Source organism: Schistocerca nitens, chromosome 12, assembly GCF_023898315.1.
Source record: "Schistocerca nitens isolate TAMUIC-IGC-003100 chromosome 12, iqSchNite1.1, whole genome shotgun sequence".
Classification (NCBI taxonomy): Eukaryota; Metazoa; Arthropoda; class Insecta; order Orthoptera; family Acrididae; genus Schistocerca; species Schistocerca nitens.
The window spans coordinates 109,162,605-109,187,381 of NC_064625.1; the positions used below are offsets into that span (position 1 = coordinate 109,162,605).

Genomic DNA, 24,777 nt, shown 5'->3' on the forward strand with positions numbered 1-24,777 from the left:
CCACGTCTTCTTTATGGAATATTCCTCAAATTGTATACGCAACTGGAAGCAGTCCGTATTCTTTGCAACCTGGCTACACTCTAGATATGTCTCCGAGAAATATTGGGACAGTCTCAGAAGGTTGAATTTTCCCACGTAACTGCAAAGAGTGGAAGCACAGGTATACAGGTATTGGAAGAGGACAGTTTGTCCCAGTCTCCCGTTCGGCCCTCTTTTATTCGACGATTTTACAGATCTCCAAAGGCGCTCTGCATTGTGTGTGTGGACAGATGGATCGTCTGAAGGGACAAATTCCACAGAATGGTGTACAAATGCTTTTTGGAATCTGATGTGTCACCACAGCATGGAATTCAACCTTTTACACAACGACGCAAGCGCAGCACAATAGGCTGTGGGGTGATAGGACTGGACCACGTGACATCAGGCGATCACCATCGGCAGTTGTACTGAACATTTGGCAAATTTAAACAAGACAAATAACAAATAAAACCGTCGACACATTTTAAAAATTACCACACGACTTTAAATTTACCATTTAGATGAGAGCAAGTTACATTCATAAACCACGGCACTTATGGCCTTTTACACATTTAGTAAAATGAGTTAAAATTATTTACTCATAAACTATGATCAACCTGAAGAACAATTTACTAAAATTTAACGAGAAAATGTAGTCTCTCGTTACTGCAGTGATTGGTATAACCGAAGCAATTCAGAGTACAGGCAAGAACAATTATACAATGGCACACAACCATGTTACTTAAATGGCAGGCACCCTACAATGTAGGATAAAATATAAAATTTCCTGCGACCAAGCAACGTCGTGGGATTCAACAAACTACGCCAAGAAGCGGACGCCCGCTCACTCAGCTGCTTCCAATACAGTCTCGGCATAGACCCCCAAGCGGGAGCAGCAACGGTCACGAATAGGCACGAAAAATCCCAGAACTAGTGGGTATCTACAAGTGACTGGCATCTGCCTTAAGTAACTAAAAACAATTATTCATTACAGCACATCATCTGTAGTATTAATCTGTTAATGAACATTAGCTGTTGTTGTTGTGGTCTTCAGTCCTGAGACTGGTTTGATGCAGCTCTCCATGCTACTCTATCCTGTGCAAGCTTCTTCATCTCCCAGTACCTACTGGAACCTACATCCTTCTGAATCTGCTTAGTGTATTCATCTCTTGGTCTCCCTCTACGATTTTTACCCTCCACGCTGCCCTCCAATGCTAAATTTGTGATCCCTTGATGCCTCAAAACATGTCCTACCAACCGATCCCTTCTTCTACTCAAGTTGTGCCACAAACTTCTCTTCTCCCCAATCCTATTCAATACCTCCTCATTAGTTACGTGATCTACCCACCTTATCTTCAGCATTCTTCTGTAGCACCACATTTCGAAAGCTTCTATTCTCTTCTTGTCCAAACTGGTTATCGTCCATGTTTCACTTCCATACATGGCTACACTCCATACAAATACTTTCAGAAACGACTTCCTGACACTTAAATCTATACTCGATGTTAACAAATTTCTCTTCTTCAGAAACGATTTCCTTGCCATTGCCAGTCTACATTTTATATCCTCTCTACTTCGACCATCATCAGTTATTTTACTCCCTAAATAGCAAAACTCCTTTACTACTTTAAGTGTCTCATTTCCTAATCTAATCCCCTCAGCATCACCCGATTTAATTTGAGTACATTCCATTATCCTCGTTTTGCTTTTGTTGATGTTCATCTTATATCCTCCTTTCAAGACACTGTCCATTCCGTTCAACTGCTCTTCCAAGTCCTTTGCTGTCTCTGACAGAATTACGTCATCGGCGAACCTCAAAGTTTTTACTTCTTCTCCATGAATTTTAATACCTACTCCGAATTTTTCTTTTGTTTCCTTTACTGCTTGCTCAATATACAGATTGAATAACATCGGGGAGAGGCTACAACCCTGTCTCACTCCTTTCCCAACCACTGCTTCCCTTTCATGTCCCTCGACTCTTATAACTGCCATCTGGTTTCTGTACAAATTGTAAATAGCCTTTCGCTCCCTGTATTTTACCCCTGCCACCTTCAGAATTTGAAAGAGAGTATTCCAGTTAACGTTATCAAAAGCTTTCTCTAAGTCTACAAATGCTAGAAACGTAGGTTTGCCTTTTCTTAATCTTTCTTCTAAGATAAGTCGTAAGGTTAGTATTGCCTCACGTGTTCCAACATTGGACATTAGCTAAGCAGTACAAATCTATTATGTGCGTAAGGCCAATTATACATTAAGCCGCGAGTGAACTAGATACAGGGACAGCAGGCATGCGCGGGCAAAGGGGGCGGAAAATATGCAACAGCACAAGCAGGACGCAACCCAGGACCCTACAACCGCTATCAACACAAAAAGCAGAAGTCCCGATAAAACGAAATCAAAATACAGCAAATAGGCACACTTAAATGTGTCGTTAAATCAGAATTAATTACAAAATCCACATATTGTCATCGAAGGAATTCTTGTACTTTCATTAATACAACCAGTTTCAAACTATTTAAACACAATAACTGGCCTCTCAGTAACTCTTAAGAATTTATGAAACAACTCATTTAGAATTAGACATGTATCTCTCATACACACTATTACTTCAGATATGAACGTAACAGTAATGTTATTTGCAATTCACGGCAAAGTATATCCAAGGAAAATTTTATCCATGTATAACTGTACCAATTGGCCAGCTTAACTCCGTCGTGTGATGTAAATACAATAACCAGGCGACAAGGACCAGCGAAACGTAGCAATCTACAAACAGAATGTATCAGCACTCTAGGCCCTAGTAAATGTTAATCATCACATCACATACAGCTCTCACTAGAACATTTTGTACTAAGCAAGTTGGAATTAAACACATTCGAGGGCAGACTCAGTAGGAGTAGCAACGGCCGGTCAAGAAAATGAAGTCAACAGCACTGAACCCAGTAGTCGATTCCGGCCACAATTCACAGCACAAGCAAGGCCCTTACCCTCTTGCTTGTTCGACGAAGCCAGCCGCCGCAGATCCCGCTGCCAGAAGACATGCAGGAAGCGAAATACGAGGTGTGGCTAGAAAAAAACCGGACTAGTACTGGTGAAACAATAAAACGAATGCAATAAGGCTGAAAGTCGCGTGGCCTGTCACGTGACTCTCGCAACGCCTACTGCTCGAGTTTCATCTGCCTCCTGCACTCAGTCTGCCCGTGGCGTCCGTTTTAAGTAGTTGACGTTTTGTCTGTGCGTCGGAAAATGTTGAGTGTACAGAAAGAACAGCGTGTTAACATCAAATTTTGTTTCAAACTAGGAAAATCTGCAAGTGAAACGTTTGTAATGTTACAACAAGTGTACGGCGATGATTGTTTATCGCGAACACAAGTGTTTGAGTGGTTTAAACGATTTAAAGATGGCCGCGAAGACACCAGTGATGACACTCGCACTGGCAGACCATTGTCAGCAAAAACTGATGCAAACATTGAAAAAATCGGTAAACTTGTTCGACAAGATCGCCGTTTAACAATCAGAGCAGTGTCTGAGTTAACAGGAGTTGACAAGGAAAGTGTCGAACAAGTTTACCGATTTTTTCAATGTTTGCATCAGTTTTTGGTGACAATGGTCTGCCAGTGCGAGTGTCATCACTGGTGTCTTCGCGGCCATCTTTAAATCGTTTAAACCACACTTGTGTTCGCGATAAACAATCATCGCCGTACACTTGTTGTAACATTACAAACGTTTCACTTGCAGATTTTCCTAGTTTGAAACAAAATTTGATGTTAACACGCTGTTCTTTCTGTACACTCAACGTTTTCCGACGCACAGACAAAACGTCAACTACTTAAAACAGACGCCACGGGCAGACTGAGTGCAGGAGGCAGATGAAACTCGAGCAGTAGGCGGAGCGAGAGTCACGTGACAGGCCACGCGACTTTCAGCCTTATTGCATTCGTTTTATTGTTTCACCAGTACTAGTCCGGTTTTTTTCTAGCCACACCTCGTACGCCAACGGCTTCCCAGTAACGTGACTGCTTCCACGGCGGCGATGTTTGCTGCGGCACCGTCAGCCGGGCAAACAGCCCCTTTTAGATGCGCTATTCCTGCTGCCTCGCACGCCACCTGCACTGCCCGCCAGACTTGGCAAACGACGTTACTGCTAGGCGTCCCAAAGCAAAATCCTCGCTACTTGCTAGAGCTTAGCCCTCGCTCCCCGATCGGCCGGTAGGTGGCGCCACCGCGCGCTCTGCGCACACCACCGGAAAGATGGACCATACCAGCGGCGGGAATATCGCTGATCGAGCCACACGGCTCAGAATCCTCCTTTCCTCATTGTACAGTAGGATTTAAAGCCATCTGTTACAACTTTGATCCCTGGTAAGATGAAGTGCTTTATGAGAGAGACAGAACTTTTCTTGCACCTCGAATATACGCAAACTATGAAGCACTTCCAGGATTCCCTTTCAATGCCTCCGAAGATCAGTTTTTGTATTCAGTTTCATTTTTTAGTGACCGTCCTTTACTGCATTTCTTAGTAGCTATATACGGTTCGTCTATTTCAGCTATCCTGTTTTGTTCACCGATAGGAGCACTGTCATTCGCGAATATCACATAGCCGACATCTCGACAGAACGCGTAGTAGTCGTAAGCGGTGTCTGTCGATAACTCACAAGGAATCCCTTGAGTGCGAGGTCGCAAATTCAATCTTTAGTAACACTCATGTGAAAAGTGATGTGTTAACAATTATGACAGGAAAATCATTCGATGCCAGGGACCAGAGTTATAACAAATTGCTTTAAAGCCGGCCGCTGTGGCTGAGTGGTTCTAGACGCCTCAGTCCGGAACTGCGCTGGTTCTACGGTCGCAGGTCCGAATCCTGCCTCGGGCATGAATGTGTGTGATGTCCTCAGGTTAGTTAGTTTTAAGCAGTTCTGACCTCATATGTTAAGTCCCATAGTGCTTAACCCCTTTGAACCATGGCTTTAAGTCTTGCTACACCTTGAAAAAAGAAAGATTCCAGTATGACCAGAATGAGATTTTCACTCTGCAGCGGAGTGTGCGCTGATATGAAACTTCCTGGCAGATTAAAACTGTGTGCCCGACCGAGACTCGAACTCGGGACCTTTGCCTTTCGCGGGCAAGTGGTAGAGCACTTGCCCGCGAAAGGCAAAGGTCCCGAGTTCGAGTCTCGGTCGGGCACACAGTTTTAATCTGCCAGGAAGTTTCATTCCAGTATGAATTTGTAAAGCATTCTATGGAATTTGTCTCGTCGGACGATCCATCGGTCCACATACATAATATGAGCGCTTGTGGAAATTTGTCGAATCGACGATTAAAAGGGAGGACCGAACGGGAGACACGGACAAACTGTGCCTCTTCCAGTACCTGCACTTCCACAGTTTACAGTTGCATGGGAAAATTCAACCTTCTGAGACTCTCCCGGTATGTCTCAGAGACATATCTGGAGTGTGTCCGGATTATGGGAAACAAGGATTACTTCCAGTGGCGTATAAAATTCGAGGAATAGTCCATGTGCTTCAAGAGAGCGATAGAAAATTAATGTCTGAGAGGAGGAGAGATCAACCTTCTATGGGGTGTATGTATTACATTTCAAAAATGGACATCGTCGACACTTGAGTAGTGTTCAAAAGAAACCATTAACTTGCTCAATGAATAGCGAATGAAAAATTATGCGCCAAAGTGTGAGTTACAAACCGCGAAGGACGTCCAGCTAGATGTCCACTCTCAAGGAATGCGTATAGAATCATACTGGTGTAACGGGGTGATGAGAACTGATGAAATGTGATGTCGTGCAACCGAATGAGAAACAGTCTCTCGTGGAGCTTATCGTGAAACTGCTATCCTTCAAGGCGGAGCTGCAGGTAGTGCGATATCATGTTTTGTAACCACGAAAAAAAAAATATCCCAGATGCCGAATTTCTCCAATAGCTCTAGGTGGTATGAATCGCCATGTCACACGTTTTCAGCAGGAATAGTTTCCTCTAAACGAGTATGATTTTTATACTCATACCAGGAATCAAGAAAAAGCAAGTTATTTCGACCAGCTATTGGCCAAAAGCAATGCTCCTACCATAGTTGTAGTTCTCTTACGCCCATTTGCTCACTTTTGATGTGCTGTGACGTAAATATTCCCTGCTGCCCTTGCAAGATCGCCGGTCGCAGTGGCCGAGCGGTTAAAGGCGCTACAGTCTGGAACCGCACGACCGCTACGGTCGCAGGTTCGAATCCTGTCTCGGGCATGGATGTGTGTGATGTCTTTAGGTTAGTTAGGTTTAAGTAGTTCTAAGTTCTAGGGGACTTATGACCACAGCAGTTGAGTCCCATAGTGCTCAGAGCCATTTGAACCATTTTGAACCTTGCAAGATCACGCACACGAGGAAGAATCGTAGGGGCCAAAGCACCTCCTACTTATCGCAGCGCAATAAATTACTTGCCAGCCAATTTACCATCCATATTAACAGTCGTCATATTTGTATAGGAGTGCGTTAAAGGCGCTGATCTTCGTTGATCTTGACACAACTCTCTTGGTTCTTCTAATTTCCAGGGTTCCTTTCACATGCATTTCCTCTTCAAATCCGGATTGGTCGGAATTGAAAACAAATTCCTTACTGAACTATGGGACACGTTTATTTATCCTAATATTTTCGGGAAGATTCCGCAGTTTGCTATGCAGCGTCAAAATGACACTTTTTTTGTTTGAAATTTCGCTGCCTTACGACTAACAGTTCTGTAGCACTGTTTGCTTCCTTTGAAATCACTGTAATCTATGCGGGGCGCAATTTGATGTGCATAACGTAGTAGCTCACTATCATGCACATCCCGTGTTTAAAATGTATCTAGCACGCTTGAAACACGCAAACACCGGTTTTTGTCACAAGTGCGCCATGTCCTCCCTTGAATGTCCGTAGTTTTTGTTATGCACTACATCGTCATATTGTTACTGACTTATTCGAAATCTGTTCATAATTTTTTTCCCTACCCTGCAGATGAACTTCCATGTACGTAATCATGTTTAGTACCCGCTGCTTGGACAACGGTTGTCCTTTACTAATTTGTGCTTCCCTATCCGACAAGGAAGATAAACTGCAGGGCGCGACACCTGTTTCAGTATCATTTTCATTTGTTAAGCGCGTATCGTCGTCATTGCACTCCTCAAGTACATTGTCCGCACACTGCAGCGTATTCGACACCACACATTCCACAGACCCATCTTGCAGAAACGCTAATATTCATTTGCCACGTCTTTCTCACTCTGCGAAGCTCCTTGCGCTCCTTTTTGAAGAACTGTCAACTTCGCCAACTGTTGGTGTAGAAATAACGCAAGGTTTGCTTTGTTTATCGTTGCCATTGCTCTGCTTTGTATCAATATCACCAGCACCAACTACGCTCCGTGGCCTTCACCATTGGGCATCTCCTGTTGCCATTGGCAGTCAATATTGTGGTTGCCTGGTAGATAATATGTGGGACGTCGAATAGCGTAAACATCACTGGCCTTTTGCGACCTCGCACTCGGGGGGTTCCTTGTTAGTTTCGGAAGTGGTCGCTTGTGCAGTATACTCTCTTATCGAACACGAGACTAAAATAATGCTGTAACTCTTCAGGCTTTCCCGGCGATCTAATGACATCTTGGGTTGTCGGGTGTTCTGCCGGATATCAGCGTCGTACTTGCACGATATTTCGGTCACGTAGCTCGTGACCTTCATCAGGTGCGACCTGAGACTGCTCCTCGAGTGGACCTGGTACACTGTGTTATAAGAGAATCGATAGAAATTAAAATGACTGACGATCTTATGAACCGCGCTGAAGACCTTGCTGTCGGGCGCTCAAAACACCCCTCTCCCCCCCGATCTTATGAACCGTGACGCAGGGTACCAGCTAAGCAGAGCCTGGGATCCGGCTCTGGAATTGTTGAAGGAGCAACGGGGCCAGCTGCAGCACTACAGAAACAGAAGAATCAGAGACATGGAGATGGAAAACGAGCCCCTGACGGACTGCCAGGCGCACCAGACCGAAGATGGAACACCCAGAAGTAGGACTGGTGGGCGCGGACCGCAGAGGGAACATCCAGAGCCGCAGCGGACGAAAAACGGAGCGGCAACGCTCCAACAGGTCGTGGTGAGCGGGCGCGGACCGCAGCGGGAACGCTTGGTACCCCAGACCGTAGATGAAACCCCCAGGAGCGGGTTTGGTGGGCGCGGACCGCAGAGGGAACACCTAGAACCGCAGCGGACGGAAAACGGAGCGGCAACGCTCCAGCAGGTCGCAGGGAATGGGTGCGGACCACAGAGGAAGCGCCTGCAGCCGTTGGTGGAGGGGGAAGGCCATAGGCATAAATACTGGACCAGGTCCACTCGAGGAGCAGTCTCAGGTCGCACCTGATGAAGGTTACGAGCTACGTGACCGAAATATCGTGCAAGTACGACGCTGATATCCGGCAGAACACCCGACAACCCAAGATGTTAAAATAATGCTCTTTTCGATGCTCAACTTACAGTTGCCGAACCATATGTTTTCCTTGTGGATGTTCTTTTCTGTCACCGCGGGTAGTACAACTTAAATGGGAACTCAGCATCGGCGCCTTTCTTACGACGTTTCACACAGCTGTCTCCATAACAGTGCACTTAATTTCTGAAATCGTCATTTGGTAGCAATCGATATACCTACCAGAAATCCGAGTAACATTGCACATTACACAACCGAGGCATTAAGCTTCGCCAGATAAGAGTATCGGGACTCGAGACCACAACGGCTTCACTCATTCGTTTTTTTTTTTTTTTTTTTTTGTCATCAGTCTACTGACTGGTTTGATGCGGCCCGCCACGAATTCCTTTCCTGTGCCAACCTCTTCATCTCAGAGTAGCACTTGCAACCTACGTCCTCAATTATTTGCTTGACGTATTCCAATCTCTGTCTTCCTCTACAGTTTTTGCCCTCTACAGCTCCCTCTAGTACCATGGAAGTCATTCCCTCATGTCTTAGCAGATGTCCTATCATCCTGCCCCTTCTCCTTATCAGTGTTTTCCACATATTCCTTTCCTCTCCGATTCTGCGTAGAACCTCCTCATTCCTTACCTTATCAGTCCACCTAATTTTCAACATTCGTCTATAGCACCACATCTCAAATGCTTCAATTCTCTTCTGTTCCGGTTTTCCCACAGTCCATGTTTCACTACCATACCATGCTGTACTCCAGACGTACATCCTCAGAAATTTCTTCCTCAAATTAAGGCCGGTATTTGATATTAGTAGACTTCTCTTGGCATAGCGAGTCTGCTTTTGATGTCCTCTTTGCTCCGTCCGTCATTGGTTATTTTACTACCTAGGTAGCAGAATTCCTTAACTTCATTGACTTCGTGACCTGATGTTAAGTTTCTCGCTGTTCTCATTTCTACTACTTCTCATTACCTTCGTCTTTCTCCGATTTACTCTCAAACCATACTGTGTACTCATTAGACTGTTCATTCCGTTCAGCACATCATTTAATTCTTCATTCGTATTCAACGCTAAACGTTACACGACAACGCACTAATCACTTTTCGTGTCACCCGTCTCGACGGCCGTGCGTTCGATGTATTTCGTCGTTCGATTTATGTTGTTCGGAGGCCGCGCGTTCGATAGGCAACGCTTCTTGGAAATTAACAAAAAATTCACGTATGGGAAGTGCCGTCAGAGGAAATCATCATTCCGTTAATGCTAACAATTATTGTGACATTTGAAATCAAGTAAGACACTGCGTGAAATTCGAAAAAGTTTGCAATGAAAAATAGGGGTCTCCATGATTTTACGTTTGGTGCATATTAAATAATATATTTCTGCATATGATATTTAGCTAGCATGTTGAAGTCTTCTTTAGACTTGGGTGGAGACCTCTATCTGTCACCAATCTAGAGAAAACTGGTCTTATGTAGCACACTCATTTGGGATCGTACGCCAGTGATAAAGCCAGAATGAAGCACCCGTAACGTTCTTCATATTTCAGAAACATTTTAAGATACTGAAACGAGATATTAGTAAATGACAGCAAAAAAGATGGCAGTATTTTGCCGTTTGGTTATTATGTGAAAGTTCTTTATCTGACATATTATTCCAACTACAGACTGTTTAGATGAAACAATGTAATTTTGAAGGCCATCAATAACTGGTGAAATGGGAAATGCTATCCATTTTAGAACAATGTAAGTGAAGACATTATATTTTTATTTTTTCCCAAGGATGTGTGTCTTCATACGGTATTGACTTTACTTGTCCTCAGTTCCTTACCTAATCAAGTTAAATAAACCACTGTTTTACAATTCTCTCGCAGTTGCATTTGCATAACATGTTAGTGAAGTAACATTGTATAAAATCCGCTGTGTCTTGACAAAAGAAACGAATTTTAGCAACAAGGGAAATACAGGTGTTAATCAAAATTCGCCTCTCATGACGCTTCTGTTACAGTTACAAATGGTTAAAAAGTCAGATAAAAATAAATTGCTGCTTTCGTTGCATTTTCAGCGGAATTATTTTTAGATACTCATCAAAGTAGAGGTGACACCAGATCTTTTTGGATGATCACCATGCAAGTGTGTAGGCGTGGAACGGTTCCACTTAATATTTACAAAAAATGTGAACATGGCTTCAATTTAGAACGGCACTTCTCCTCCAGCGATCGGCACTTCCCCTGCCGTGGCTGCCCCCAACCCCCACCACTACCGCTCTCTTCATACGCGCCCTGTTGACTGCACATCTTCTGGCCACGTTATTCTGCGTGCACTCTACAATGCCGGTGGAGGCAAAAGTGTTTCAAAGCACACTTTACAGTGGACATCGTTGAACATGGGGCTCCACAGCAGATGATCCCTGTGTGTTCCCTTGCTGACACAAACACATCACAACTACGACTGCAGTGGGCAGAAGACAGATGAGATTGGACCATGGATCAGTGGAAACGTGTTGCCTGGTCTCATGAGCAACATTTCTCATCATATCATGTCAGTGGTTGTGTCCAGGCAAATAGCTTGAAACATGCACTGCAGCTCGAACGTAGGCTGGTGAGGGTGATATCACTGTGCCTGGGACATTCTCCTTAGTTCCTGTGCAACATGTGATAGTAATCAATGGCACTGTGACAGGTGTGGACTATATGAACATTATAGTGGGACATCTGTATTCCTTCATTATGGCTATGGCATCTTCAAGCAGGATAACTGTCTGTGTCACGAGGACTGAATCGTATTACAATGTTTTGAGAGGCACGGTAGTGACTCACGTTGATATCTTGATCATCCGATGTTTATCCAGTGGATCACATCAGTGTACCAGCTGTGTGTCCAAGTGGCATCGTCGCATAATTTATGGGAACTGCAGGATCTGTATGTAGGTGTCTCCTGCTACATATCTCCAGAGACTTATGAAGGCCTTGTCGATTGTTTTCCACACACTGTCACTACTGTATTGAGTTCCAGATGTGGACAGACATTCTTGTTTACGAGGTGGTCATAAGTTTTTGGCTCATAAATGTATGTGTGAGCCCCAGTTCAGCTGATCAGCTAATGCCGCCATTGGTCTGTCGTGAATGGCAGCCATGCCTGAGTTTAAATGTGGATTTCCGTGTGCAACAAAAGTGATGCCAGTTGGTCACCACTCAGTTGGCGTCTCTAAAGTTGTGGCGCCATTCGAGTGACGTCACTTTTAGCCATGTCACAAAAGTTAAAAACGCTTTAACTTTGTGACACCACTTTCTAACTCCTACCATCGATTAGCATTGGAAGGGGCCGCCGTCTTTGAAGTTAATATGCCGTATTTGATAGTGCTCATACTTTTATTTATTTACTTAACCTTATACGATTAGCGCCATCAGGCCCACACTTTCACCGAACCAGGGTTCCACAGATGCAGTACCTACGAAATAGCAAATTTAATATTACAAATAGTAACAAAATAATTTGAGTGTCTTAAGTGACAGTGTGAGTAAATAACATCAGTTATAAGATGGCAAGAACTATGCCCCTTACATGAAGTCAATTAAGATCACTGAACTCACATTGAGCGAACAGCAGGGCTGAACAAAAATGAGTGACAAGGCATAATGCACCTTGTAGAGGGTATAGTATGGATGTATTGGAATAATTAATGTTGGGAGATGGTTTTAAAGTAATTCACATGACATGAAATCTTTGTGGAAATGCGTCGATTTACTGGAGGCTAGTTTATCTCAGGGAAGTATTCAGAGTTGACTGCGGCCGGGTGGCAGCTGGGGAGCAGCGAAGGGAAGCGACAATAGGCAGCTTAGGGCGGCTCAAACTCTGAGAAAGTGGTAACGTTGTGGGGCCTTCCGGCTGCCTTAAGATGAGTGACAGTGAGGGGGTGGTTGACCCCATGCTGGTGTACCAGGAAGCAGACGGAGAACTTGTACACCTGTTGATAAATGTCCGTCGTCCCATTTTCAGTGAAACATGCGAGAAAGCCACACAAAGCTAAGGTGGAGCGGTCAACAGAGGCCGAGGTATGCATGTTCGTGACTATAGCAACTTCAAGCTGAAATCGCGGTCTGCAGAGTCGGAAGTAAACCAGGTGAAGAGCGACAGAATGAAATACGCCGGCCTCCGATGGGTACATAAGCCCAAGGAATTTGAAGTACTCTCCTGGGAGTCAGAATTTCGGAAAAATTGGTGTTTTATGCAGATGCTAACCTTGATGGGTGGCCTGGGAGGAGCTAAATAGCAGAAGTTGAGAGGAAGGGAAATTTTGTGGGAATTTGTTCACTTCCCAGAGCAGGCATTGGTCGGCGCTGGGAAGCAACGCATAATTAACGCGATTTGCGCTGCAATTGGCGTAAGTGATTTTGCTGGAGGGAAAACCGAGGTGAAGACCGGACTGGCAGAAGTCTCAGTAGAGGTCTTCCATTCCCAGATTGCCTAGAGTGCGGACGTGGCGCTCTTTACTCAGCTTGCCTGAGAGAGAGTGAGCATCTCTGCGATTTAGGACTTAGCAAACGGAACGATTGAGCTTGGGAATAGAAAGTTTTCGTTCAGCTATGTACTGGGCAAGATAGCTAGGAGTGAATAGACTAGCGCAGCCTTGCAGCACCACGAGGCTGGCCGACGTCCGCATGATGACGATGCCCCGCCACACTGAATTCGGTGATATTGCGCCCACTCTGGCTTGAATTAGGCCACTGATTAATTTGTAGAATCATGCCGGAAAGTTTCCACGAGAATTTCATGGGCCGTGTATTGTAGAATTCTTCTCGCTCTTCGGGTTACACCTGGGTCAGTTGATAGGAATTAATTTTTATTTATCGTGGTTTACTCCACGTAAACGCAATTTATTCCCACTGCCTGTTAGGAGACTCATGTAATGTGATGATTGAAGGTCGTGAGTTAAAATAAAGTTGTGCTAATCGACTGCAGCTGTTTTCAATCAAGTAGTTGAAATCCCAAGTCACTTTCTTAATTAATTTAATGTTCAACATTTGCATCTGGTGTTCAATAGCTGAATATAACATCAATGCGCACCCCTTTTTAATTAAAAGGGATCAATCTGAATCAATTAATGTCAACATTGCCACCGCAGTTCAATCAGGAGTCACAGGGCCTTATTACTTTCTTTGCGTTATCCAATATTGTGGCAGTTTTGCACTCTCTGTTGATCTGTTAGTCAAGTAGCTGGGGTGAACACACGCAAAAATCAGATAAGTGACGAGTGGGGTGTTACACAGTTATGAACTAGTGAAGTTAATTGTGGAATTACTTCTAGTACTGTAGCTGCTGCCACTAATAGTGATTATAGTAGTAGTAGTAATAATAATAATAGTAATGACAATAATAACAATAAAGATAGTGGCAGATATAAAAAGAATTAATACATGTTCAAAATAGACGTTTTTTTGTACAATGACTTCTGGGGAAAGGAAATTTAATGAGACTGCACTTGCTAAGAATACTGGAAAATGAGAAAGTTCTGGGTGGAAAGAAGGATGTACAAGGTAACGAGATTATACAGAGCTAATGGTAACCATTGCTGTACCTTTAGTAGAGATGTCATAACTTGTATTCTGAAGCTGGAGATGTTATTCACTTTTCTAATACAATGCGAGAGGTTGTTCCAGAATCGGGATCATGCTACTGAGAAGGACTTCGAGAAAGTGGTCGAATGATGGAGTGTGATAGAAAGGATTTTGCTCTGATGGGAACAGGTGCTTTTGCCATTTTGTTCAGAAAATAGCATTAAGATCAAGGAGGAAGATGAGAGACTGTGTTCATTGATCAGACAAAGAGAAGACAGAAGGTATGGAAATCTCTACGTTTGTTTGCATGCAGCCAGAATAGCTTTGCATATGATGATGAAATTTGATAAAAGACTGAAAGATCACAAATATAACGATACAGGCATTCACAACTAGACGCCATGAGCTTCCTGAGGAAGGTCATGCGGGATAACATCCAGTGTAATCAGTTGGAAATCGGGAGGACGACGGTTCAATCCTGCATCCGGCCATCCTGATTTAGGTTTCCCGTGATTTCCCTAAATCGCTCCAGGCAAATGCCGGGATGGTTGCTTTGAAAGGGCACGGCCCACGGCTGACTTCCTTCCCCGTCCTTCCCTAATCCGATGAGACCGATGACCTCACTGTTTGATCTCTTCCCCCAAACAACCCAACCCAACTTGGAACTGTAAGTGTTTGTACAAGTTTCTTTTTCATATCAAGAGGGCAGAGCTTTTTATATTTTTATAGGACATGGAGAAATGCTGACACCTCCTTGCACATTGCAGTTATATGCTCGGTCACGTTTAGATTTTCATCTGTTATTAGTCCTAGTCTCTTTAATGAAGGAGACAAGTTGGTATTAATCCCAATTAGGGTTAAAGATGGTAGGAATTCCAGATATTTCTGGCTAATGAGTCTAGAATGACCAACCAATACCAATACTGCTGGAGTTTTGGATGAGTTGCGCCAGTCTTGATAGTGCACACAGGTCCTAAATAGCTGTCTTCAGGTTTATTGGTTTTGCACTTACGTTAGATACTACTGGAGGTCATCAGCATGTGGGTTTAGCAGTGGACAAAATTGATGACACATTGTTGACGTACAATGAAAAGAGTATAGGACCTAATACCAAGCGCTGAGGAGCGACTGATGCTACCTGCTTCCACTCTGACTTTATTGTGCCGGACATGACGTATTACTGGCGAGAAGTCAAGTATGAACGAAACCATCGCACTGTACTTGGCAAGAAATTTAGATTGCCAAGATTGACAAGTAAAATGTTTGAAGTCGACAGAGTAAAAGGCTATGGTGAAGTCTAAGATACTTTTGTTTTAGGAAAATATTTACATCCAATGATACACTGCATTAAGTACCACTGCAAAATACATTGTTTTGAGTGTGGTTTATTGTGGGACAGTGGTAAGGTGTGTGACTTTGTTGGCTTGGTTCAAATGGCTCTGAGCACTATGGGACTCAACTGCTGAGGTCATTAGTCCCCTAGAACTTAGAACTAGTTAAACCTAACTAACCTAAGGACGTCACACACATCCATGCCCAAGGCAGGATTCGAACCTGCGACCGTAGCGGTCTCGCGGTTCCAGACTGGAGCGCCAGAACCGCGCGGCCACTTCGGCCGGCTGACTTTGTTGTATAAAGGTTCTGCCATTGTAGTTACGTACATATGATTAATTTACGAGGTGAAAGTATATGATGTTCCTATTATATGATACACAAATAAATTTTGTGTGTGAGTAAGCAGTTATTATTTGATTAGTGAAAGATGATGTGTGATTTCACAGCAGCTCAATTTATTCTAAAAATGGTGAAAATTAAAGCCATACTGGTAGTATATTCCGATAACAAGATTCTAGTACTGGAAACGTCAACGCTCTTTAAACATTCGTCCAGTGGATGTGAAAAAGGAAGTAACAAGGTCTCTAGTGGCAGTATTATGTCAGATTGAGTTTGATTTTTAATAAATGAAATCAACTAAATCTCGTGTCTTTTAGTGCGCTGGCACGAATGATAGCTCCAAAATTCGGTGAAGGATAGAATATTTCGTTGTATTTAACTGATGTGGGCTGCAGAAGTGAAAATATTAGTTTTTAAATGAGTCTTTAGGGCGTCATAGATAGCATCCAACATACCACACAAAATCTTTGAAATTGTGCTTTTGAGAAAGTGGTGTAGGCCTAAATGTTAGAAAGATGTAATCAACAGATGGTGATTATCTGTGTCACTTCTAGTTGTACTTGAGCCCGAACTGCTTCTTTAATGTGAGTATCGGAGTTAGAGCTCAAACCACAGCTTTACAAGTACTCTGAATTAGCTTTTTGTTACCCGAAAGTGTATGGGTTTTCGTTTAAGAGTGTTACGTCCATTTACTTGCTTGATGCCTTTGTGCTATTTGTGCATAAATTCCGCTTCTAAATCCAACAATCGTGCTTTCTCTTCTTCTTTATTGGATTCTTAGCTCAGTTCTAACACTATAACCTGAATGACAAGACCATTATCCGTATGAACAATTCCAGCTGACGCCACACTGAAAACAATGCCACGACACTTTTGACAGGAGCATGTGGAAACTGCAACATTCAGCTCCGCTGCCCCATCGGCCATCATATCACTTGCTGTTGTGTCATTTTTGTTGCATGTGGAAACCCGGCTTGATGCGTTTCATGTGTGTGGCATGTCACAGCCCCTATTCAGTCGATGTACTGCTTGTTCTTGGCGGTTGGCAGCCCTGCCACCGCTGACGCAATGTTTCTGTGGCAGCCCTGCTGCAGCTGACGTGGCCTAACTTTAACCAACGTGTTGCTTGTATGTGGGGTTGGCAGCCCTGCTTCCGCTGACGCGTTGTTTGTGTGGCAGCCCTGCTGCAGCTGACGTGGCCGGCCAGCGGCGTGACACCGGCGTGCCTGCCCCCGCCGCGAGCCGCCTCTGCCCCCGCCGCTGCCAGCTGCGTGGCCACGGGCTGGGGGCGGTCCAGCCGCTCCGCTGCCGCCTCCACACCCGCCCCCGGCCGGTTGCTGGAGGCGCGCCTGCCTCTCCTGGAGACGCGCCGCTGCCGCCGCCTCTACCAGCGCGTCTCTGACGTGTCCCTGGGGCCGGGACACCTCTGCGCCGGCCGGCTAGACGGCTCTCAGGCCGCCTGCGTGGTGAGTCCGCAACTGTAGCCTGCCCAGGCTGCAGGCAACGAACTCACTTTGTTCCCCAAAATGTTTGTTTAGCATGTAACATTTTCACATTACAGAAAACAAACTCATTTTACAAATAACTAGCTGAGTACCGAGTGTTGCCCGGGTACGTATTTATTCGAATTCTATTAGTCCATGTCTTCCTCCTCCTTCTCCATGTCCATCTGCTTCTCTCCCTCTCTTTGGTCACTTCCATCACCATCACTCTCTGCCCATCTGCTTCTGATCCTCTTCCTGCCCATCTGCTCCTCTCCACTCTCTCTGCCCACCCGCTCCTACCCACTATCCTTACCCATCGGCTCCTTCCCCCTATATTTTATCAAGTCCCCTCTCTCTCCTCCAGCCCTTTCTATCGCCTAATCAACCCCTCTATCTCCTTCTCATCTCCTCTACCTCCTCCCCACCCCTTGTATTTCCTCCTCAACCCCTCTGTCTCCCCCTCAATTCTATCCCCTCATCCCCTCTCTCTATCCATGTCTCCCCCCTCTCTCTCTGTCCACCTCCTCCTTCCCCTCTCTTTCTCCTCCAGCCTGTCCTCCTCTTTCCTTTCTCTCTCCATAACCTCCTCCTCGATCTTGCTTTTCCCTTTCCTGTCCATTTCTCCCTCACTTTATCTCTGTCCATCGCCTTGTCCCCCCCTCTCTCTCCACATTATCATCCCATCATTATCATCATTGCTCTTTCTTACCCCAAGAGTATTTCTCTCCAGACTGCAAGTTATATGGTTGTAATTCGTTTAGCAGGAGCTGTTTACTCTCACATTTGCCCACATACGCATATCACATATTTCACCTGTATCCAGCGCTTTTTTTCTAAAAGCTTGAGGGTACTCCAATATTGGATATAATGCAGCGAAAATTACTTATAACTGAAGCATGGGATACCACCTGTCTGCTTTTAGCCATAACGTCATCAACATTTCGAACTAAAAAAAAAAAAAAAAAAACAAAAAAAAAAAAACAACGGTATCGGGCTCTTCAGTTGAAATGCTGCTAAAATGAAGCAGGCAATACCGAGAAACACCCAAACATACAAGAGAATGTGGTATCGAACACTTCAGTTTACATCACCTCAAATGAAGCATGCGATTCCCATCAACCCCCAGTTTTCTGCTCACCTCTCACCTCCAATTAACTTACAATTGCAACGAAAGACAGGACACACTCTAAAACTTCGCACAAGCGACAAGACGGTAATGGATCGCGAAGGATGATGGTAGCGGGGCCGTGGGGACAACTATCGGTAGCTCGGTGTTTGAGCGTACGCATATCCGTTTAACACTACCATCGCCCACTATTAGGGGGAGAGGGCACTACATGCTTGTCGAACTGGCTGCCAGCGATTCAGTTGTCGAGAACGGTTGCCGCAGCTTCGAAATGCTTGAAACAGTCAATGACATCGCTTTTCCCACCAAAAACTGCACTGGTGCCGTTCGTACTGCAATTACCAACTCTAAAAAATGAAATAAAAAAATTACGTCCATGAAATAAATCTTTGGCACTCTTCCAAGTTCTCAACATCGTAAAAAAAATTACTTTGTCGACGAAGAAGTTTAGGGGTACGCATCCCCCAGTGTTCCCCCAGAAAAACAGCACTGCCTGTATCGCAGAAAATTTCACCCTGCAAATTCGTTTTCACACAGCTCAATGTTTATGTAATTATATCCCATGAAATATGTGCCTTACAGTGGTATAATTCTACAGGGACGTTCATCGGCGTATGTCGATACTATCTGCAAAATGTGTTGCGAACAGAGTTTATAGCAATGAAGTAATAAATTTAAACAAAATTCACGATGCAGCAGTTTTTCATGCATCTCAGTGTTTATGACTTCATATATCCTGAACTGTGTGTCGTACAATGACATAATTTTTCAGGTACATTTAGTGGTATATGTGAATACTGTCTGTAAAGTGTGTCACGAGTAGGGCTGTTGATAAAATATCGATATTTCTCCAAAAGATATCAATACAGCGGCGATATTTTTTCGCCGATATATCCATTTCAAAATGGCAATCTCGAGTGCCAATATTTTTATCAGAATTTTCGATAAATATTGGAAGTTGTTATTTTGAAATTGTAGTAGAACATAATTTTACTTTCACTGTGTGAAGGAGTCCTACTACTTTTTGTGCTTTCATCACGTCCATTGTAGATGGCACAAAGAAGAAGTCCAATTATATTTGGGGTGTCGGTGTGAATGGAATAACAAGATATCCGATCAGTCGCGTAAAAAAAAAAAAAAAAAAAAAAACGCAACTAGTGTGCTATTTCTTCACTTTGGCATTCTTTAACAAAGTTGCTGGAACTGATTAACAAAAATCTAAATGACAAGATTGGTATTTGCGGTGGGCGGAGACATGTGAGTGGAAACGCTGACGTAATCGGCGCTCGGCGCTGCCTACGGGAACTGCAACGTTTGACTTCACCACGCAGGTTTGCCACTACAAAAAAATGGCTCTGAGCACCATGGGACTCAACTGCTGTGGTCATAAGTCCCCTAGAACTTAGAACTACTTAAACCTAACTAACCTAAGGACAGCACACAACGCCCAGCCATCACGAGGCACACAAAATCCCTGACCCCGCCGGGAATCGAACCCGGGAACCCGGGCGTGGGAAGCGAGAACGCTACCGCACGACCACGAGATGCGGGCTTTTCCACTACAACTGTTACGTCGCTGGCGTTTGCAGAAATGAAAAAAACATGGAAGTCGGCACGAGGTGTTCCAGACAAATCTGATATGTGATGAAACCGAACGACGGATCCATCGGACACCTTTTATTGTTCCACTTACCTGTAGTTACCATTGTTGGCAAAATGGTTATCACCAAGTGTGGACGTGCATCGTTTTCCTTTCAGTTCTTGCCCTGAGGGGGTTGTTAAGCAGGCTGCTAGCTTGTTTACGTACAGAATATCCATTAATAAATCAATACTTCAGTATACAGCTCTAAAATTGGCAGCATATTTACAATGCGCAGCCGATATTTCTTTTTGGCTGGTACGTCGATAGTTTTTCCGTCGATGTAACGATAACTTTTTTTCGGCATATTGAGGGCAGATAATGATATTTTTTAAATACCGATATATCAGGTTCCCGATATTATTAAAAATATCCACAGTCATAGTCGCAAGTATAACTGAAAGTGAAGAAGTAATCAATTAAAACGCCATAAATGATGCGGCAGTATTTCTGCATGAACGGCAGAAATGTAATAATCGGTAAACTTCTTTGCTTTCATTGTTTTGTGGGGATTGTCAGCGAGAAAACGTTTCTTAATGGTTTGAAATTATGTGTAAAGTTTGTTGCATGTTACTAAGTGCTCTCTTTCTCAGACTCTGGCTGAATAAAGTCTAGATATTCGTAAGCCGTGGCCTACAGCTATTTTTCATCCCCATCCTCACCCCTTGATAGGTGGGTGGTTCTTACCACTATATCCACTGTTTCCATAGATAATGATACTGATTAGTTTAGGTGGTGGGTGATTTGTATAATTATCATTGTATTGTATTAATAAAGATTATTTTCAATAAAAAAATAATGATAGGTTTACCAAGTTCGGCTGAAATCGATCCAGTGCCTCAAATGTTAATCAAAATATGTTAACACTATCCACTCTTTACCACGCAGTTCTTCAGACTGACCAAATTTAAAGTGATTTCGTTGCACGAAGGCGCGTAATTACCACTCCTGGCAGTCATTCTGATTGCAGCTGGTCATCATATGAATATGCGCACTTTCAATTCTCTCAACGGGTAATAAGTATTTAGTGTATTTCGATAGAAGCACTGAGATTAAAAAAATAGTCAAACATGAAATGTACACAAAGTTTATTGATTACAGCGTCATGCACAATTTTTAGAATTTATTTCCTTCAATGACAGCCTGTCTTTGTGACTTTTAGTAGCTTTCATTTGACCAAAGTCTCTCAGCAATTAACTGTAGTACACTGGAATATGTGCCTTCAGTTTTCTTCCTTTTCCAGGGCATTGAAAACTTGGCTGTAGCATACTCTTCTACATTCAATGTGGTTTTGGTGGTGGCACTTGCAATGTTAAGTCCGATTCATCCAGAAATGCCACATCTGTAGCGTCTGTGATACTACTTGTGGATGCTCCTGCACATCACTTTAATGTGCTGAGCCTTCACTTGCATGAAATGGACAAAACAGTGGTTGAGATAAAACTATTCAGCTAGGTTTGCCAACCGTCCTGTTTTAGACCGGACAGTCCCGTTTTTAAATAAAAACTGTGATGCCCGGTCGAACGTCACGAGCAGACGTTAAGAGTCCGGTTTTCGTGCTCCCTAAAATTAGGATAAATGCATATTTACTAATTTCATTTTTTTAATTTTTTACAGAAGCTAAATAACGGAAATAGAGTCAGTTAAACTTTTCAATTTGATTATTCTTTGGTTTCAATCTTTTGTATCAGATTGTGTCACAAGTTGAGAGCACTGTGGATTTGTCGCGCCGAATTCCAATGTATTTTAATGTAAGTTGGCGCGTTCGTTTATTCGACAAGCCGTTTCAAAGCCGCCTTGAATTTTTATTGCACTGTGGTGTCCACTGTCATCGATTGTAGTCAAGTCATTTGAAGGACACTCCAATAAGAATGAACTAGGAAAAACAGCCCAATAATAGCTTGTATTTTCTTATGAGAGCAGAATGTCATTTCGATGTGGATAATAAAGCAGAGTTACAATATCATTTTATGCCTATTCGTTCTTCTGCGCAGTTATATTGTATAGGGGCAAAAAACAACAAACAAAGCAAGGCGTGACAATGTCGCATTTTTTATTTTTTTTATTTGGCCTTTGAGTGTGTACTCAATTTAGCCATCGGCAACACATAGTGACAATGTACACATAATTGAATAAACAAATACAGAAATGCATATTTACAAGAATAAAAAGCTAAACTGTTACAGGTTTGTACATAATGTTTTAAAAATTGAATTGAATTGGAAAATAATTAAAAGTGCCTTCTCTTACAATTCACACTAATTCTGAAATATCTTTATCAGCAAGACATATTTATAATTTACGTACACCATTAAAACCTACAGATTGTGACCAGTACGCTTGATGAAGTTAACGATCACTTTACATAGACGAACGTCTGTAGTACACTAAAGAGAAGAAGCTGATTGAGGAAGATGGTAGCCCATACTCAGCAATGCCTTCAGAAAGACCAACCGTTCACGGTCAAATTTGGGGCACATAAATGAGATGTGGTTGACATCAGCTTCCGATTCAGGATCACCATTTTCATTTTATTATCAGTGCTTGCAATAAAGACCTACTAATTTTAAAAGGAATGCCGCTCCAGTATACCCACAGCTGCGCGCGGCTGATTGATGTAGTGAAGTATTTGTCGTGGCTGTATTACGTGAATCGTACACGGCATGCGTTTAGTTTAAAATTGAAGTGTTTAAGAACGGCATTGTAATGACTGAGTGTTACGTGTGCGTATATAACGTCGTATTACAGTGAGCTTCTCAAATACAGCAGGCTAAAAAACAGCGACGTGTCATTTCAATGACAAACGGCTACAAGAAACAGACGTTTCGGGATGGCTTTCGAAAGAAGATGATATTCTAAAACATGCCATGTAAGTTTTATAGTGCAATACGACTCAGTGAAAGCGGTAAAGCATCATGCCATCACCAAACCTCACATTGATAAGGTGTAATATGCCTTAAGAAACTCCACTTTTCAAAGGTATGTAGTGCAAGCGGAACTAGTAAGGAAGAGGAAGTGTCAGCAGAGGAAGTAATATTAACATACAGGGTGATTCAAAAAGAATACCACAACTTTAAAAATGTGTATTTAATGAAAGAAACATAATATAACCTTCTATTATACATCATTACAAAAAGTATTTAAAAAGGTTTTTTTTTCACTCAAAAACAAGTTCAGAGATGTTCAATATGGCCCCCTCCAGACACTTGAGCAATATCAACCCGATACTCCAACTCGTTCCACACTCTCTGTAGCATATCAGGCGTAACATTTGGATAGCTGCTGTTATTTCTCGTTTCAAATCATCAGTGGTGGCTGGGAGAGGTGGCCGAAACACCATATCCTTAACATACCCCCATAAGAAAAAATCGCAGGGGGTAAGATCAGGGCTTCTTGGAGGCCAGTGATGAAGTGCTCTGTCACGGGCTGCCTGGCGGCCGATCCATCGCCTCGGGTAGTTGACGTTCAGGTAGTTACGGAGAGATAAGTGCCAATGTGGTGGCGCTCCATCTTGCTGAAATATGAATTGTTGTGCTTCTTGTTCGAGCTGAGGGAACAGCCAATTCTCTAACATCTCCAGATACTGTAGTCCAGTTACAGTAGCACCTTCGAAGAAAAAGGGACCAAAAACTTTATTGGCTGAAATACCAACGTTTAATCACCTATCGGGAGGTTTAACACCATACTTCGTTCGAAATGCACGCTGAACAACTGTCGTCGATTCACTTCTGCCGTACTCAATAACACAAAAAGCTTTCTGTTGAGCGGTCGCCATCTTAGCATCAACTGACGCTGACGCCTAGTCAACAGCGCCTCAAGCGAACAAATGTACAACTAAATGAAACTTTATAGCTCCCTTAATTCGCCGACAGATAGTGCTTAGCTCTGCCTTTTGTCGTTGCAGAGTTTTAAATTCCTAAAGTTGTGGTATTCTTTTTGAATCACCCTGTATAATGGAGTGGAACATCATCACAGTTACTGTTCACAAGACTGTGGAAACGCTCCACTATCACACTTTTTGTTTCAAGATTCGAAACTACCGTCCAAGACTCACTGTGGACGAACTAAAGTAGAGAATGTACTGGCTTCACACGAGGATGTGGGAAAAAGTTGGTACAACTCATTATCGACTGCAGGTGATGCTTCAAATGAAGGAAATTATTCCCAGTTGCTATCCGGGAACGACATCAGCTGTTATAGTTTTTTCCATAGACGCTGACGATACATCAACTTCTATAGCGGAGAAGCGTAAAGAGAATATAATGAAGCCTGGTCTTTCAGCATCGCATTTAATTGCTTATGGTATGGTGCTGACAACTGTTCCGTCAATCGCAGAAAAAACCAATCTATTTTCGTGGAGCTGGAAAAAAATGTTTGAAACACCACATCTTATTGCAGGACATTGTAACATACATACTGTATACTGCATAATAATGCGAAATATGGGCTAAAACTACCGTCACACTAGAATCATTAGTGGTTAAGCTCTTTAATGAGTGTTCTTCAAGCGCGAAGAAGGTGAGTGAGATGAACTTCTTTGAGTTCCTGTAGTCAGAGTACTCCACACTACTCCGGCATATTCCTACACACTTTTTTTACTCTTTTTTTCTGCTGTAGATACATTGTTCCTGATCTGGCCACTGTTGATGTTCTATTTTCTAAGCCAGGGTGAAGACAATACCGCTGAACTTATTTGGACATTCGTAGCCCATGAAAACAACAGTGATGTGGACGATGAAGTAATGTAGCGTCCTGTGAGAGGATCAGGATGGGAGCTGATGCTGTGTCCAGTTGTGAAGTGGCTCGCCCATTTCATAGACCTGGTGCCTGAGAACACGGGCTGCAA

At 43.3% G+C, this 24,777-nt stretch overlaps 1 protein-coding gene across 1 annotated transcript in view; it reads left to right on the top strand.

The window, feature by feature from the left end:
* LOC126215169 (serine protease 33-like) overlaps positions 1-24,777 on the top strand; it is a 225,203-nt gene that overhangs the window by 166,820 nt on the left and 33,606 nt on the right. Inside the window, exon 5 of the mRNA XM_049941836.1 lies at positions 16,862-17,148. Coding sequence (XP_049797793.1) covers positions 16,862-17,148 — 287 coding nt within the window. The remainder of the gene's footprint in view (positions 1-16,861; positions 17,149-24,777) is intronic.